The sequence below is a fragment of the Rattus norvegicus genome, chromosome 19 (genome assembly GCF_036323735.1).
Source record: "Rattus norvegicus strain BN/NHsdMcwi chromosome 19, GRCr8, whole genome shotgun sequence".
In the NCBI taxonomy this organism is placed as follows: Eukaryota; Metazoa; Chordata; class Mammalia; order Rodentia; family Muridae; genus Rattus; species Rattus norvegicus.
This window is the reverse complement of record NC_086037.1, coordinates 47784858-47804456: the sequence shown is the minus strand read 5'-3', so window position 1 is coordinate 47804456 and position 19599 is coordinate 47784858. Positions and strand designations below refer to the sequence as shown.

Genomic DNA, 19599 nt, shown 5'->3' with positions numbered 1-19599 from the left:
CTCAGCACCTCATAAAGCAGTTGTGGTAGCTCACCTCTGTAACCTCAGCTCTAAAGATGAAAAGGCAGGAATATAAGAAACGCAAGGTCATCCTGACTGTAGATAAGTTCAGCCTGGGACACATGGAACCTGTTTTGAAAATTAACATGCTACAGAAATCAATATGCATATTAATCTGTTCCTTTTATCTTTATATGAACTCGCAAAGGAAAGCATCATGTGTTGGTTTTCCCCCAGGGATTGATGGCATGCTATGAAACAGGATTATTTTTCCTTCTCGGGATGCTAAGGCAGGTGACTGTGGCTAGCCTGTCCCACCCTTGTTCTTCCTGGGTAGTGTGCGTATTTTTCTGTTTTATTTGACATTCCTCTTCATATTGTTCATAGTTTGCCTTCTAGTTACTCCTTCCAGGTAACCGTGTTTATAAACTGAAAACTACAGAACAAGCAATTTTTATTTCTCAAGGGAAATAAGGTTCCATTAACTGATGGTAGTTAGCAAAGAGTACACTTCAGAAAAAAAAAAAAAAGAAGGTACATTATACTTTAAAATTTCTTCAGACAGTTATTGAAAACTAGATTTTTTTCTCCCATGAGAACGCAGTGAAATTCAGTTAAAGACTAGCCTTATCTGGTGTGACGAGGGTTATATTTTCCTGCACTAAACAGATTGGAAGCCATCTAAGTGACTGTTTTGTGGGATGGAGTAAAGGAAGGCAGAAAATGCTTCATTTCAGCAGGTTCAAGTCCTCCTTCTGCATCAAAGACACTTGGTGTCCTCTGTGTTGATAGGCGGGTTTGTCATCACGTACATTCCTTTCTTTAAAGATGCATTTTATTATTAGTCTGTGTGCATGTGAACGTTTTACACAGCGTGGACATCTGGAACCTGAGGAAGGGCTGAGCTACCATTATCAGACCTGGGATTCAAACCTGGGTCCTTGCACAAACAAGACACACTTTCTGATTGACCTATGAACCTAAAGACTTGAGAACTGACTTTGCTTAATATTTTATTTTTGAATGGCTAGCCATTAATTTTTAGTCTCTTGTTTTTTTCCTTCCCTAAGTCTGACATAAAAAATTTTTTCAAAGCTAGTAAACCATTTAAGGTTAAAGCTACAAGAGAATTAAATATTAGGGACACATTATAAACTTATGGTCTGAAAGAAAGTCCGTGTGTGGGAAAACCTAGTTTGTATGTCACCCGTAATGGTAATCTCAAATGGAGCATCTCCATGTGTGGATTGGCCCAGAAATCTGTCATCTTCCCTGAGAAATCTCTCAGAGGTCATCTAAATCCTAATGTTATTAGGAATAGAACTGAGATACAGAGAGGTCACATAATTTGACTAAGGTCACATAGTCAATGACCAGCATAGTCAGGATCATAAATCTACACATTTTCCCCCAGTAATTTTGGTAAATAATGCTCCACCATATTTCTATAGTCTTAGAGAGCTGGTAGATTACAATGTACAATTTGTGGAATTTGCAAAGAATGTTGCCTTTAAAACATAGCAGGGTCTCATGTACCCCAGGCTGTTCTGAAATGTGGTATGTAGTTGAGGATAGCCATGAACTTCTGATCCTCAAGATCCCTCTTCCACAGCATGAGCCTTGCAGACATAAAAGGCATATTCCTGGTGGTTTGTGGCTCTCTCAATCGCTGGAAAACGTGCAATTAAAGATGGGGCTTATCTAGCGCTCTGCTTTCAACAAAGCTTCGTTCTGTCCAGCCCTGGGTTTGCCTTACAGAAACAAATCTCCAAAGCTTTATCACCAACTCCTTAGCATGGAAATCACCTGTTCCACAAGTCAAGAAATCACTCTGTGTTTTTCTCAATCACTCTGTGTTTTAACTCAAATTTCAGTGGTTTCAAGGCTAGAATATAAAAGGGGTGTGTCTCTTACTCTTTTCATTGCTGAGAAAAAAATTCATAGCCAAAGCCACTTCAACAAGGATGAGTTTACCTCAGCCCACAGCGTGAGGGGACAGTCTGTGGTGTGGCAGGGAAAGTATGCCAGCAGGGAGAAAGAAAGCTCATCAAATCCTGTCTGCAGTCAGGAAGGAGAGAGATGGATGTGCTCCCCCGGCTTGCCCCTTCGTATTCAGTTCAGTACCCCAGCCTGTGGGAAGGTGTCACCTACTTTCAGGATGAGTTTCCTTTGAAATTGACCCTTTAAAATATTCCCTTAATGGAGGTCTCAGCCAGTAAGAGCTCTTGCTCTGCAGGCATGAGGACCTAAGCTTGAATCCTTAACAGCCATATTATTTTGAAAAGTGGGCATGGCTGCATATTCCAGTAACCCCAGCACTGTAGGAAGGAGACAGACAGATTCTGGGAGCTCCCTGGCTAGCCTAGTCAAAGTAATGTAATGAGCTTCCCGTTCACCGAGAGACCCTGTCTAAAGAGAGTAAGGGAAAGAGTAATAGAGGAAGATAATGATTTTTGACTCTGGTTTTCAAATGTGTGGGCCCATCATGTGCATGCAACACACACACTCATGCACACACACACACACACACAAACACATGCATGCACACACATGTATGCACACACATACACACACATACAAATACACACAACACACACACACACACACACACACACACACACACACACACACACCACAGTGCAGAGTGATCTGATATTAGTAGCATAGACTTCTATCTTGGAAGCTACAAACATTCCCTCTTAGAGAATGCACCTTGACTCCTCCTAAGGTCAAATGTCACCCTTAACGTGGGCACACTTATGCTAGGTCATCCTGTAGACAAAGAGCCCCACTCCCTCCTTGCCAAGAGTAGCCTTTGTGGCTTTTTGTTGACTTGGTGATGGTGACTCTTCTTGCCGCAACCACCAATTTGCACTAGGTTTCTGGGGTGAGTGCTGAGCGAGGGTGGCACTTACAGGAACGGCCGGCTGGCGGTGTTTAGATTTGGGCGTCATTTGTAAAGCTTTTATTCCCCGCGATTTGCTTCAGCTTTACAATGCAGATAAAAAGCATATGTAATTTTGATGTGGATGATTCCATTGGAAATTCAAAGAGCTTACCATAATATTGAAAATTACAAGAAACTTTATATGTCTGTGAGGACCGTGACCAGGATGCCTGGAGAGGAGGTGATTTTCTGTGTGGCAGTGACTCACGTTGGTTTATGCTCTCCTAATGTCCTCTCTGGGTATTTGCTAGATTAGGATGACAAAATAACACAATTCGACTTTTGTGAGATGAAATTTCCGCTTCAATTTATGAGACAGTTTTGATCTATAGGATATTGTGCAAACAATATAAAACAGTAAAAGCACTAAAAAGATATCGATGGTCGTTTTAACTAATGATCTGGTATCATGTGTGTGTGTGTGTGTGTGTGTGTGTTTGTATGTGTTTCTGTGTGTATATATGTGTGAGTGTGTATGTTGGTGTGAGTGTAAGTGAGTGTGTGTATGTGTGAGTGTGTGTTTGTGTGTATGTGAGTATGTATGTGTGTATGTGAGTGTGTGTATGTGTGAGTGTGTATGTGCCTGAGTGTATCTGTGTGTATGTTCTAGAGAGTAGTACAGAAAAGATGATTCATGCAGATTTCAGTTCCTTTTCTTGATTAGAAGTTTGCCTCTCACAAACAAATGAAGTTCGTGCTGTTACGCCACTAAAGACACAGAGACTCTAGCTGTCTAAATTACCCAAACACGGTAATCCGGCTTGGACTGGAGCTGAGTAGGTAACTAGGAAACAGAGACCTCAAGTCTGTAGTATAGATCCCTGTCTCTATACTATATGTCTAATTCTTCTACTAACTTTTTTTGCTCTATATACCCTTTGAATGAAAATTCTCGTCTTTGATCTTTTATTCATTTTTTTTTATAAACTTCTTCCTCTACTAAACGGTAAAGGCCGAGACCCAGCCTAGAAGAGCTGCAGGCCTTTCAGAAACACCAGTAAATGAGAACCAGTCGGCAGGACCCTGCAATTACCATTCTTGCATGCAGAATTCCAGTATGTAGTCGGACATGGATGGCCCAGATGTGTGCCTGCACTGAGCATGGGACTCCTTGGAGATGAAACATTAAAATGCTCATGGCATCCATAGTAAGACAGCTGGGTTCATGAAGTATTGTGCATATTAGAATGGTATTACTGCTGCTGGTGAAGGGAAAGGGGGACTTGTGGGTAACTCAAGTGACTTTGCTGAGCAAGATCCTTCCATTTCATTCCAGGTTTTATTCAGAATTAGTCGACATCTTTGGAGTGTTGGAAACTCCAGATTCCTTTTCCCTTGGTAGTTGTATGATAGCATATGTTGATATTAATTGCATGTGTTATATTTTCAAATTTCCATGTACTTTACATTATAAACTCTGCTTTTTTCTTCTTAATAGAAAGTTAAGTTTCCCATGAGCCCATCTTCAACCCTGGGATTCATAATTTTGAAAACATGAAAGCAAAATTCTTTAGCTTGATTTTAGACTTTATCAAATTATTTCCTTGAACTCCATGTATACATGGAGAGTTTTGAAGACAGGAACCTGTCTTATGCCTATAATTTCTTGCTTGTATTTAGTAGAAAATTTAATGGACCTGGACGTGCTTTAAGGTCGTGCTTTGCGACCCTATCATAGGGAACTGGCCCTGAGCTTTCCCTGTCAGGTGGCTGAGGTCATCTCAATTAGCAGATTGTTTCTCTGCCTGGAGAAGGACAGTGAACATAAATGTGTGACTCGGGTCCACCCATCCCCCACCCCCCTCAGGTCGTCTGTGCCTTATTTTGCCGGTTCTTCCTCTAAATGCATTCCATCTTAAGGCAAATTTTCCAACCAAGTCCAAATGTGGCCCACCTTCCTACATCTCTGATAAACTATTTGTCACCTGTGTCTTCAAATACCATCTGTTCTTAACAGCACTTCCCCTAGAATGCCCACCATAGTCCGAGAGTTTCTGCTCCTTGTGACTACCTGCTTTGCTAACATTTCTTTCTTTCCATTCTGCTTCTCACCTGCGTTGGCTGTCTTTCCCTATCAGGTGCCTTTCCATTCCTATTGGGCACAGTGGCCTGCCTCTTGCTGTGCGTGGTGATGCCTGGGCTCTAGGGTTCTCAATGTGCAGCTTGCTTCACCAGTTCATCTGCCCTTGAAGCTCTTACCATATCTGCTGGAAGCCCCACTCCACCCTGTTCTAGCTGCCTAGCCATGCGCTGGATCAACTGTGGGGCCTCAGGGCTTATGGCTGACCTGGCTGGCCTGAAACTCTTCCTCGCTCGTCACCCTGGGCATCTCTGTGTTCATTGGCTCTCTCCTGTTGCCATCATCAGTGTCCTCACACCTGCTCTCCCCTGTCTCCCTTGGCTGCTCCAGCCCTAGGATCCTGTTCAGGGGTTTCTGTTAGCACTTCTCGCACTGTTCCTGTGGTGTACTGTTCTCAGAACATAGCCTGGCACCTCCACTCTTTCCCTTGTACCTCTTTAAAAATTATGTTGCCATTTTGGGTCCACTTTTTAAAATCCAAGGTGCTATGCTGATAGTATACCTTATGCTACTGTCTATATATTAAAAAAGAAATAAATGATGTATATAAGACATAAATCTGTGGCCCTATTTTGTAGCCCATAATAAATTTTTCATAGATATATTCCTATGTAAAGTCCTTGAGTTTGAATGCATTTTATCTTAGTCTTTCCTTTAAAGAGTCCATATTAGAAAGGAGATGTTGCTGTAGAGTTCACTTTTCATTGCAGATGTCCATGGTACATTTAGTACAGGACATGGACGCTGTCCTTGAAATCAAGTTAGAATAGCTAGCAGTCTTGATGCTATGGCATTGAAATTGAACCCTGGGTTCCAGAAGTTTCTACCACCCCTCCTTTATTACCAATGTTTCAACTTGGTGGCAAATGGGATTATGACCTCCGGTTTTTTTATTTATCTATTTATTTGTTTATTGTGCTAGAGTAGAGCTGAGGACCTTGAGGGTACAAGGTAAATGCTCTGCTCTGAGATATACCCTCTCAGGCCTTTCCTGAGTCTTACTCTAGGACGATTTCCAGTTAACAAGGTGGAACAGGAAGGCCAGACTTGCTTGTGTCTTTGGAGGTGTTTTCCTATGGCTTCAGATGACTGGCTTCTTTCTCAGGACAGGAACACACGGCAGGAAGACAGTTTTGAAGCAAGAGAGATCTAAAACTCTCTATCGCTCTCGCCTTGAACTTCCTCGACTCTTCAGTGATGTTTGTCACTGATCACCAGCACATGGAAACCCTTTCCTTGTTTTACAAACCCTGGTGGGTTCTTACATCGTCAGAGAACAGTGTTGTGTGGGCTTTGATCTCTATGCTCTTGCCTTGTCTCAAAGCCCCTTTTCATCTTCCCTTAGAGCACGTCCAAGGACAAAGGTCTAACACTGGGAGGGGCCTTTAATTGCTTTTTTAAAAACTAAACAAGCTATTTCAGTGAGTGACCACTTTTCTTTTTTAAATGTGAATTTTAATAAATGAATTGATTATTTAAAATACCCTCAGCACACAACCTATTTGGTGGTTAGGTAGGCTGCCACACCTTACTAAAAGCAAGACAAAACTACAATATTTTCTTGAATAGGTTCCAAAAGAATTTTCACACCTTTGCATACACACCGGTACACACACATACACACATACATATACACACATATACACACAAACACACACATACACACACATATACACATAAACACACACATGCACACACATATACACATAAACACACACATGCACACACACATACACACACATACACATGCACATACACATACACACACACATACACACACATATACACATAAACACACACACATGCACACACACATACACATGCACACACACATGCACATATACACACATACACACACACACACACACACACACACACACACACACACACGCATGCACATCACAGTTGAGCAGTAAAAAGTGTGTATTTTGATCCTGACTCAACCCACTCAGGAACATTTTTCCTTATTCCCCATGATTCCTGCCTCACTTAACAAATGAAAGTTTCATTGAGTGATCTGAATTTAGAACATTTATTTTGGTTTTTCTTGCTTGGAGGAAAGGCTATTTTAAACAGACTTAATGTACATCTGTAAGCGTGAGGAAAGTCACATAAAAACAGTATAACACTTACTGTATATGCAGGTCAAGCATTCTTAATTCAAAAAATCCTAAATCTGAAATGTTCCCAGCCTGAAACATTCTGGGTGCCAACGCATGCCTCAGGAGGAAAATTTCACAGTATTCAGCTTTGCTCAGTGCACAGAATTATTTAAAACACTATAAAATTGCAGTCAGACTATATGCATAAGGAACACATGAAACATAGATGAATTTCATGTTTAGACCTAAATCCCAACTTTAAGGCACCTCATTATGCATATGTAAATGTTTCCAAAATATAAAATTCCTAAACTCTAACCTTTTTTGGTCACTTCAGATAAGAGCAATACAACTTGTATTGATCACTTTACTTCTCAGTGGGGTTTGCCCGCATTCCTTCTCCCTCTAGGTCCCCAGAGTTAGAGATAAGTTTCAGGTACCAGCATCTTAGTAGATATTGTTCGCTGATTCATGTCTCTGACCCAGATGGTGCCTGATGTGTGCTTCGTGCTTAGGAACTGCGATGAATGAAAAAGAAGAGTTATGAAGCCCTTGTCTTGGGGCCTGCACACTGCTCACAGCTGGCAACAGGCGTGGAGGGAGGCTTGGGTGACAAGAGGAATGGTGGGGCAGAGGTACAAGTGAGTTAGTTACCTAGGAAAAGACAAACCCTGTCGCTCTCTTCCTTACACACCAACTACTAGAAACCGGCTATATGGTTTCTTTAATTTTTACTAAGCATATGCTTATAAAACTTTAAAACCTGTTCCAGAAAATACCAGTATTCCCACAACTATGGTAATAGTGGTAGGTTTTTTCTGTTTTTGTTTTTGTTTTGTTTTTTTTGTTATTTTTTTGTTTTTGGTTTGGTTGGTTGATTTGGGTTTTGGCTGTCTTCCCTCAAAGGGGACAAAAGATGAAAAGAGACAGACTGTGTAAAAGACGTTTTCTCTCTTTTCCTTAAAAACACTGCATGAGTGAACAATGCCTACAAAAGATGGGGCTAAGGAAATGGATACATATTTTATATAGGCAGGGTGTTGGCCCCATGAGGCGGTACTGCCCTGCTGTCTTTATATTAGATTCCGTGTGAGCAGAAAGTTCTAGAAGCCAAAGAATGGCCTTTATGAAACTTCGGGCTCCAAATATTTTTGGAAAGAAGAAATCAAAGAAACAGTCCCTAACTTCAAACCCTGGGAAAAACAAAGGCACAGAAAATATCCAGGATGTGTTTACAGTTTCATCAGTGCCAAGTAAGGAAATGAACACACTGTTTGATTTATTAAAATCATTTTAAGCTACTATTTCCAATTGAAAACAGAAACATGAAATCCACTATAAAAAATAACAACTCACATAAAAGTAATAATAACATCATAAGAAAGTTCAAAAAAAGCCAAAATTGATGGAGAATTTTGTTACAAGAGAAACTCAGGCTCCTCACTAGAGAGGGGAGCAACACTTTGTGGGTGGTACCCACCATGCCAGTCATCCATACATAAGCATCAGGGATGTTTTTCCGGCAGACCATGGTTGTGTTGCTAATACCGGAAGTGGATCACAAGCCTTATGGACTTCCTGGGTTGAAAACAGTAGGGAAGGACCCCCTTCACACCATGCACTCCACACCATGCACTCCACATCATGTAGTCCTACAGTCTCAGCTTGAAATGGGGAGCTACAAAAGCAGCTTCGCATGGAAGTGACCACCGGAAAAGCATGCTGGTTCATTTCCTCACTCCCGGGGCTGGGTTCAATCAGGGCTCTGAATCTCGTGGCAGGCTCAGCCTCTTGAACTTGAGTCTTTACTAGAAAAGATGTATACTATCCTTGATTCAATAGAGCTGATGGTCACACCATGCATGTGCATACACATAAAAATTGTTTATGTCAGCTCTGTCAACCATAGCTGCTTCCTGGTGCTTTCCTCGTTCCCAGAGGTCGGTTTGAATTGTGGCTCTGAATCGGTTTGCAGGCTCAACCCCTTGAACTCCAGTCCTGTTGCCTTGGTGCTCCTGCCTGAAGCCTCTGCCATTCTCTGTAAGGAGGTAGCTAATCAAAAACACAAATCACGTGTCAAGAGATATCCGTGTGTCCAGCCATCCACCCCGCCCCCTCTCTCTGTGTGCATGCGTGTGTCTGTGTGTGATGTACTGTCTTCAGAGTTTCCCACCAAGCCAGTCTGTCTCCTGAAAGGGACTGGCATCGATGACAAAGTCATTCTTTTTGGTGACGCCAATCCATACAAACCACTGACAAGTCACCTTGCCTTGAAGCAGAGCAGAAAAAGCCATGTTCCATTTTACATCTGGGTACAATATAGACCACCATCAAACAAACCTTTGGTGACTGAAACACTGTTGAGCTTTGGTAAGGTGCATATGCTTTACGTACTGCAAGAAAATGTGTGAAAGAAGATGATTTTTAGTATTTCCGATATTATTTCCGAGCATTAAACTGATGTGAAATCCCTTATGTTATTTCACAATTATACAATTACACCTAAGAAAATAAAGGGTTACCTGAGAAAACATTTCTTCATTCAAAAGTACCTCATTTTTATTCAGAAAGTTCAGCATTGAAGAATGAACCTGTGAAAATAAGTATTCCTTGGGATGTTTCATTTCACGTTATATCATGTCAGCAAAGTAGTACAACATTGTCATGAAGGATGTCATAGTTTGCAGAATAAGGCCTACCATGTTTAGATTATTTTAAAAAGAATAAGGACTATCTCTTTATCTTGCATGGCAATGCTGAGTGTCAGGGAGGTAGACGAAGGTGCAATTAGCAGACAGGCCCACATCACAGAGCATCATGAGAACGGAGCTGGGGAACCAGGGACTGATGCCATCCCTAACAGAAATGATGTCACCCAGAAGTCAAGGAAAAGTTGAAGCTTTGATTCCTTGATTAAATGTATAAGAGAAAGAAGAAGCACTGTTCTGCTTCCAAAGTCCACGAGGAAACACATTTTATGTTGACATTTGTTTTAAATGCAGAAAATGCAAAACACATTGGAACACAAATGCACATACACATGCGCACACACAAATGTACACTTTATACACACTAATTTTTTAAAGTCATTTAGAAATACTCAAGGAGAGAGGAGGCAACGGCAGATGGATCACTGTGAATTAAGAACCAGCCTGCTCTACATAGCAAGTTCTAGGCCATTCAGAGCTACACAGTGAAACCTGTCTGAAAAAACTGGAAATATTCAAACAAGAACCCAGCTGTAATTAAACATTCTTTGTAATGAAGCTCTGACCACGGAGGTGGTGATGAGTCTGTGGTTCCTACAGGGGATTCTAAAAAGTACCTTGTATATAAATGGGTATATGTCAGTACTAGTACAGACAGTATGGTGCAGTTTTTTAGTATCTATATTTAGTTGTATTAAAAACCATTGGTCAGCATGTATATGTTCAACCTCATTTTGGAGATAATTTGATGTTAGAAATTCTTAGAGATTCCATATATGACTGTGTATTTAATTCTATAAAGTCAATTTTCTTGGCTTTGGAAACTTCTTACTTCAAAAGATGTATGATATAATTGATTCAGTATAGCTGATAGCCACATTATGCACATCCATACACATAAAAATTGTTAATGTCAGCTCTGTCAGCCATAGCTGCATCCAGGTGGATGGCCTACTGTGTTATCTGTCCTCTCGGTGGCTTTGGCTCGTTCGTTTGAGCATACCATCTACTCATCCCTTCCATTGCAAGATGATGCTATCTTCCCTCCTTCCTATCTTCACCCTATCTCCCTTCCACTGTCCCTCACTCCCTTTCTCCCTCCTTCCCTTTCCTTCCTTCCTTCCTTCTCTGTCTTCCTTTTCTTCCTTTTCTCTCCCTGAACTTTGAGACTGGGTATCATGTAGCCTACCCAGGCTGTACAGACTCACTACATAGCCGAGGATGTCTTTGAACTCACAATCCTCCTCGTCTCTAACTCTGACTTTGTTTCTTTAGAATCGGCCCTTGAATTTCTTTCCCTGTTTAATCAGAAATGTTGGGTTGTTGTTTGGTTGGTTGGTTGGTTGGTTGGTTGGTTGGTTGGTTGGTTGGTTGGTTTTTCTGAACATTTTTCTCTTGACTCTTGAAGCTTCTTTTATATTTTATGGTGGTCAATTTTAATTGTCAATTGAATACAGCCTAGAGTCACCTGGGAGAAGGACCTCTGAAAAATATCTGTGGAGGCTTATCTTGATTATGTTAAATGAGAGGGGGACCCACCTTGCAGTAGGTGGCATCGTTTCCTAAGCTGGGCCTTGGACTGAGAGTACAAGTTAAGCACAAGCAAACACGCATCAATTCATTACCATCTGCTCCAGAGTGTGAATGTCATGTGACTTCCTTCAGGCTCCTCCCACCGTGACCTCCCAACAGTGACAGGCTGTAACTTGGAACTGTGAGTCAGAGCAACCTCCTGGTCCGTTCTTAAATCGCTTTCATCGCGTTCTTTTATCAGAGCACTAAGTACTGAGACTAAGGTGCCCTTACGGTGTCTCCCTTTGGGTAGGCGCATCCATTGCTGCGATGCTCACTGTGCTTGCAGCTCATGTCAGCCTGCCCTGAGGAATGGAAATCTCAAACTTGCCTTGTCAAGTGGTCTTTGTTCCTTCCAGTTCACTGGGCTTTTCTGCTTTAATTGCTTACAGTCTACATACAACAGACTGCTCTCCACCACTGCACTCACGCTGTCACATGCTGGTACATTCTTACGGCAGAGTCTCTTCATTGTCTGTGACACATTAGTGATCAACTTCAAAATGCCTGCCCAGATTTTAACTGCTTCATCTTGTATTGGAGGAACTCTGTGATTTAGATCATTCTCCAAGCTTCTTTCTTGAGTGAAGTTCACTGTTTTTGGATCCCAGTGTTTTGGTTTTGGTTTTTGAGTTGGTGGGGTGTGTGTGTGTGTGTTTGGTTTTGTCTAGATTTTCCACCCCATCAGTCTATCAACAACTACATAACTATTGATGTCTAATTAGTCATCACTGTGTATTAAGTTTTATTTCCCAAAGCATTGATGTTTTTGAGTTTCCCATTTTCAGGTCACCAGCTATAATTTGGTTCACACAATTCAGGTTTTACGTTGGGCCTTTGTTCTTCAATTACAAATTGTTGCTCAGTAGGAAGAATTGTCCTTCTAAATATTTGTGACTTGCTAATCACTAACAATAACTCCATAAAAGATAATATACTGCAAAGCACTCGTGACTATCGTCCCTAAATAATGGGAAGTGAGAATGAGCTGCTCTGGAGAAGAGTCTGAGTCCCTGTCCCCTCAACTCTCCTCATCCCCCATCTTCTTTTGTTTGTTTGTTTGTTTTAATTTGTTTGCATTTGGGTAAGCATATTCTCTTTTAATCTCTCTAAAGCTAAATCAACCACATGAGAATTGAACCTATAACCTTGGCCTCATTAATTTACCTTCTGTAAAATCGCCCTCTGTAAATTTATGTACTTCTATAATGAGATTAGGAGTGTGATTTTATTCATTCAGTAAACAATGCCAACCCAGGTCAGTGGCTAGGAAACACAGAGATCTGTAGATAAGGCTTTTGCCCTAGAGGGATTAGCGTGAGTGAATGCTTAGGTCACTAATGCAAGGGCAATGTAATGACTGCTGAGGCAGAGATGTTGTCCCCTTACTGCCAAGAAGCTGAGAGAAACTGGGTAACATGCTGCCAGGACAGGTCCTGTGCAAATGTGCGGGAGGATGGGAGGGGGAAGAACATGGACAGTTGTGTGAATGGTCATCCAGATCCCTCACAGGGCTGTTAGCATGCTAGAGCAGAGACGGTACAGAGAAAGTCGTGAGGAAGAACTTCAGTAGCCTTCCACAGATTCTATTTATGGTGGCAAGCAGCAGAAGTGATGCAGTATCACTGAGCGTGGGAATACTACAATGAGAAAAGGGTGAGAGAGGGAGAGAACTGACAAAGGCCTGAGTTAGGTCAACAGTGGACTATGAAGAGAAGGGTATTTACAATTCAAAGGAAAACCTATTTGGTAACAACTGAGATTGGTGGAGGAAGAAAGCAATAACCCCTAGGTACTCCTGGTTCCCTTTGCTGTGGTTTATTATTAAATATTAAATGGAAATTTTCAAAAAATCCATAGGTTTTTAAATTGCACACTATTCAGAGTAGCATGAGAAAATTTCAGGCCATTCTGCTCCACCCAACATTGGACGTGGGTGGTTCTTCTGTCCTGTGCTTTCATTCTATATATTCCTTAGTCACTCAGTAGCCAGCCCAGTTAGTAGAGCTACTATCATAGTATATCACAGTGCTTATGGTCAAATAGACCTCATTTTACTTAACAATATCCCTGAAGCAAAAGAGGCCATAAGGGGAGACATCACAGTGTAGAATATAGTGATGATGCTACAGGGCATTTGGGAAGCAGCCCATATATATATATATGTGTGTGTGTGTGTGTGTGTATGTATGTGTATACATATGTGTGTATACATATGTATGTAAAATGATTAAAAATAACCTTATGTATATATGTATATACATTATATATATAATACATTATACATATATATTTTTCAATCATATATAAATTATATATATATATTATATATATATATAAAGATTATTACTATACACTGATGATAAACTGTACAAAGGGACAGGATATGAGCCTGAGTGCTTTAAGGTACCAGTACCTGTGCAGAAAACCCAAATGTGGAAAAGGAAGGCAAACAGGACTCTGAATCTGGTGTGTTTAAGAAACTCACAAGAAGTAGAGGCGAGAAGCTTATAAAAAGAGGAGAGAGCATGAGAACTGGCAGGCTAGACAGGATGGAACTGGTTATAGGGATTTAGATACCAGATAGGAGCTGTTTGAAGATGAGTTCTTGCGTGGGGCCCTTCAGAGCTGGAGGACGAAGGTGAACATGAGATGGCAGATGGCCAGAGGTAGAAAGGTCAAGTTGACCATCAAGATGGAAAAGAGCCAATGATGAAAGACACAAGGAACCTAGGGGATGAGAAGAGTCGGGACGCTGGCAGAGGAGCCTCAAGGTAGATAGTGGCAAAGCTGAGCTTCTATTGTGGGAAGATGTAAGTGGGCATGAGAGAAAGGGGCATGATGCTGGCTTTGATTTTTGGTATAACAAATGAATAGCTATGCTCTATGGTGGGCCTGGTTTATGCCAGACTCTCTGACATCTCAGTTAGGTCTGGCTCTTTTATCACATAGGTTCCCTTCTCATGGGTATGCACAAACGTCTGACACAAAGGCAGCAATGGGCTATCAGAACTGATGTCATAATGGGTTTCATGGTGGCTCTAGTGAGGGTGTCACCTGATGACTCGTATTACATATTGACTGGGTGCTGCATGAGGCCACGTTCTAAGGCTATAACAAAATACCAAGTTAACAAGGAAGGACATGATAAGGTTTAGCCTGTACTTGGAGAAGTGTCACTTCATGTTCATGTGGCTGTGTCATTTTGGATCTGTGATGGCACAGTACATCATGTAAGATGGCATAATGGATGAGGCTTATTCGCATTCTGGTGGCCTGGAAGCAGAGAAATGGAAAGGAGCAGAATCGAGATTCCCCCCTTCAAGGGTGTCATGCGACAACCTAACTTACTCCCACTAGGCCCCGCCTCTTCATGCAACAACCTAACTTACTCCCACTAGGCCCCGCCTCTTCATGCAACAACCTAACTTACTCCCACTAGGCCCCGCCTCTTCATGCAACAACCTAACTTACTCCCACTAGGCCCCACTTTTTAAAGGTTTTACTGTCTACCAAGAGGGCCCCACAGCCATTGGGAAATGTTCAAGAACCAGCAGCATGTTGTGTATCAGGCTCCATCCCTGCAAGGGGGACAGACCAATGAATCCACAAATGAATCTGGGCTTATACCATGCGTGTGTTTTGTGTGGATGACACAGACGAGAACGAGAGTACAGGAATCAGATGACAAAGAACCCCAGCATCCTTCACTCTGTCCAGTCAGAGGCTCAGAGGAAAAGAGCATGCTGTAATGTTGAGAGCAGCAAGGAGCTCTGTGTTGCTCATGTAGAGAAAGGATTGGGAGAGGGAAAGGAATGAAGTAGTTCTTTAGGCATGTGCTTGACTCCAAGTGTACGGGGGACGATTTTAGAATGGTCTCAAGGCAAATGGAACAGTTTTCTAGCTTGAGAGGGGAGGACAAAGAGAGATGAACCACAAAGGTAAGCTAGAAAGCTTCTGGAGAGTTCTACAGAACTCCTACATCTAGCAGCTTTGGGCTAGCCTGATGCTTGACAGAGTGATTTGAACCTGGGAGTGGGCTGAGCAGAACACGGCTTGCATGTGTTACATATGTGTGAGAACAAGGAAAATGCGGGATGAATCCAGGTTATCCCCCTGAGCAGCTAGACATATCTAAGGGCTGCTGCCATAGTTTGCAGGACTATTCAACCATTGTGCTCCAATGGCTCAAGCTAGAGACACTTGATGCCTGAATTGGAGAGCTGTGAGTCCAAGATGAAAATCAGATTCCTTGACTAGGAGGCCCAGGCTGGAGAATATGTCCCATCCCCCTTCCCTAAGTCATGCTGACTTGCTGGCAATGTGGCCTCTAAACACATAGTCATCTCTTCCTTATATATGTATGATATGGCTTACCCTCTATTAGTATACACAGTCCAATCTCCCCTCTGATAAAGTTACCAGTCAATGAATTAAGGGCTCACTTAACTCCAATATGTCTTAATAAATATGAGCCAGGCAAGGAATGCACACCTTTAATCCAAGCACTCAGGAGGTAGAGCGAAGCAGATCCCTGTGAGTTTGAGACCTGCCTGCTCTACAAAGCGAGTGCAAGACAACCAGAGCTACCCAGAGAAACCTTGTCTCAAAAACAAACAAATAGAAACCAGTGGTGTTGGGGTTTGATGAGTTTGGGGTGCAGTTAGACACCCTGGTGCAGATGCCAGGAAGACAGCTGGATAAGTGTTGCGAAGTTCTGAAGGAGGACATTTGGAAATCCCAAGATACTGGGATAGTTAAGGGTAAAAAACTAGGTAAGATCACACCAAGAGGAAGTGTGGCCTTAGTAAAGAGTCCCAAGCTAAGAGACCAGTAAAAGATCATGACCCACAAAAATGTTGAATAAAATCTTGCATATGGGCTCAGAAGTGGAGAAGCCCTTGCCTTGGACATGCAAAGCCAACTTCAATCCTCAACACCACAAAACCAAACCAGACAAACCTGCATCTGCTTGTCATTGTGAGAAAGCAACTACGTTTTAATGATGATTTTACATTATATTCTAAATATTTACAGTTGCGGCTTTTCTCTGAAGTGTCCTGTGAGTCAGCCTGAACATGGATTGTGTTCTCCCAGCCAATATGTTGCAGAGTTGCTGGTGCCGAAATGGAATGTTTTGAATGTCATAAAGAAGTCAGAGGGCACTAATAAAAGCAATAAAAAGCACTTTTCTCAAGAGGGGAAATAGCTCTGGAGAACTCTGGTTCAGTCCTTGATTTAAGAAGGCATTTTCTAGAAAGGCAACCTTGCTATGGTGGACCAAGGAGCTGAATGTTTGTTCCATTAGCTGGATTTGGAGAGAAGGGTGTTCATTGAAAACTGTTTTAAGTCAAATGTATGTTAAGACTTGACCAGGCTTTAGTAAATTTAGTAAATTTAGGGACCAGGACGATGACATGAGCTTCGTGGCCACTTAGTGTGTGTGTACTTTGAGGGGTTTTTCCATGTCGGCAGTTTTCACAGAGTCACAAGTGTGAGAGCTGATGGGTGGCGTCCCTACCAGTCTACTAAGCATGCCCAGTGCACAGCCTTCTTAGGCACCGCACACTCTGCTTCAATTCCCCCCTTTCATTATTATGTGTCGTATTTGAGTAAATTTTTTCCTGACTCCCACATCCCTGCCTGCTCTCCCCAGAAGGGAGAGTTGAGCCCACAGCGTAACACCATCTTACCCTGCAGTAACACAAACACTGACAATTTGTGCCCACACTAGCTTTGGGGAAGAAACTACAGTTTTATATTTAATTCTTCACTACCTCATTGACAATAAGAGGACTTACTGACAAATACTCAGTAAAAGCATATGGTCCATGAAGGAAAGCGCGCCTCTCTACCTGCTCAGTGCACACCTACCTAAGCTGCCACTTAGCTGCTGCTCCCCATTGGAATGGAAGGCATTCTGTTTGCAGCATACTATCAACTAACCCAATCATGTATAAAGTATCTAGAGAAGGTTCCTCTTAAATGGCTTCCAAACAAATTATTGCTTAAAGGCCCCCCAAACCCTGCTGTTACATATATATTCAACACAATTCATTTTGCTTACTAATTAGAAAGGATACCATCAATATCAAACCAAAATGCCACATTTAGTATAGATTTCATATATCTATCAAGATAAAAAAATCAATAAGCCAAAGTTTAGTTTGTCTTTTATAAATTTATTATCTTTTATTTTTGAGATTATAATTATATCATTCCCCTTCCCTTTCCTCTCCCCAAATCTTCCTACTTCTTGCTTAAATTCACGGCTTCTCTGCTCACTAGTTGTTGTTACATACATACATGTATATACATATATTATTAAATATAACCTGCCCTGTCCTATAATGTTACTTTCATGCATGGTTTCAGGGATAATCATTCAATGTTGGAAAACCATTGGTGAGCTCTTCCCTGAAAAAATATTGCTCCTGCTGTCACCATTTCTTAGTTCCCTGTAGTTCTCCATATAGGTTTGAGGCCAGATGAGCTTTACCCCATCCACTTTGGGTGACTATTGCTGCTGCCCCTGTTCTGCCTATGTTTGGTCACTCATATTATTGAAACTCTATGGTCTAGTTTCTGAAATAGTCTCAAAGATAGGAATGTGTTCACATGGGATTTTTCCTTTCATCTCTCAGTTTTGAGAATTGACTTGATTGTACGCTGTTCTTTTCTTATGTGTTCATGAGTGTATGCATGCTTATATGAGTGTAGGGGTGTGTGTGTGTGTGTGTGTGTGTGTGTGTGTGCTCATTCATGTGGAGGTTGTCAGATGACTCTCTCTCTCTCCACACACACACACACACACACACACACACACACACACACACACACACACTTATTTCCCTTGGCAGGATCTGTCACTGAGCCCAAAGCTTGCTATTTTGTATATGCTCAACTTGCTCTGGGGACCCTTTCTCTGCTGCTGAGTGCTGGAATTACAGGTAAACTCTACATTTGCGTGAGTTCTGGGGATCTGAACTCCGGACTTCCCAAATGTTCAGCAAGTGCCTTACCCACTGAGCTGCCTCCCCAGCTTCTATGACTACTATGTGATGGACTCCACTGGTCGACATGCCATTACCTTTGTTTTCCTGAGCTATTAAGCATGTGACCACTGCAGAATGAAACTCAAGGGGCCAAGACTGTCGAAGATTTGGAATGCAATTGGCCAGGGCAGGAGATGTCCTATTATAGAGACATTATTGAAATCTTGATTTCTTTCCCCAGCTCTACTTTACGAAGTGTTTCTACTGGATCCTCAAGACCTTCCAAGATCTGTTTGGTGTGTGGAGATGAGGCTTCTGGGTGTCACTATGGGGTAGTGACCTGTGGCAGCTGCAAAGTCTTCTTCAAAAGAGCCGTGGAAGGTAAATGTTCATGTGGGTGTTCCCTTTATGAATTCCTTTTGGAGTGTCACACAGTCCACATTGCATTGCTACTGGGAAATTCTTGCAAAATGTTTTTGATGTAATCTGTCAGTAATGAATAGTAATGATACCTTATCTGAAAAACTACCAGAGGGTTTTTTTTCCCCATGGAATAGCATTTACTGGGAGCCATTGAAGTCATAAGCAGAACCAGTCGATCTAAAACTCTGCAGTTGTCTCTTGCTCCAGTTCAGTTTTCCATGAGATGTGGAAAAAGAATTCCATGTCAGTGTGCATTCAATTTGCATGTTCTAGAATAGCACTTTTTTCAGTAGACACACAGAATTCGTCTGGTCTCTCTTCTCAGTATTTCTCTGCAAATATATGCATCTGTGCAAATGAAAAACATTAATATAAGGATACAATCTCTGATTTAAATTATGCACTGTTCAGAATATTTCCTCAGCAACTATTCAAACTCCAGGTTCCACATCCCCATCCCCCTCCCTTTCTCACTTCCAAGTCCCTCCAAAGGTATTCATGTGAATACTATAAACGAAAAGTTTGGCTGAGTTGAACGAGGATGTGTAGGCTAGCCTTGGCGCCCATCCAGGTAAACAAGTCCTTTTCAAGTTGAGACGGTTGCTGGTGCTCTCCTCTCCCCTCACTGGTAAGCAGATAATTATCTTCAGATTAAGGCCAGATGGTTTTATTAATGTTGAAAACTGTCTGAACGTGGAACGTTCTCACTCTTGCTGGAAGAATTATTTTGTCATTGACATTTATGTCTCTAAGGAGCTCTGAGTGAAGACCC

General features: G+C 41.8%; 1 protein-coding gene across 6 annotated transcripts in view; it reads left to right on the top strand.

Moving 5' to 3' along the window:
* Positions 1-19599, top strand: part of Nr3c2 (nuclear receptor subfamily 3, group C, member 2) — a 344237-nt gene that overhangs the window by 159633 nt on the left and 165005 nt on the right. For 3 of the 6 annotated variants that reach the window (NM_013131.2, NM_001395077.1, XM_039097526.2), the window contains exon 3: positions 18646-18785. In NM_013131.2, coding sequence (NP_037263.2) covers positions 18646-18785 — 140 coding nt within the window. Of the gene's footprint in view, positions 1-18645; positions 18798-19599 lie in introns of all 6 variants that reach the window. The other 3 variants (XM_039097525.2, XM_039097524.2, XM_039097523.2) reach the window with 1 other exon arrangement.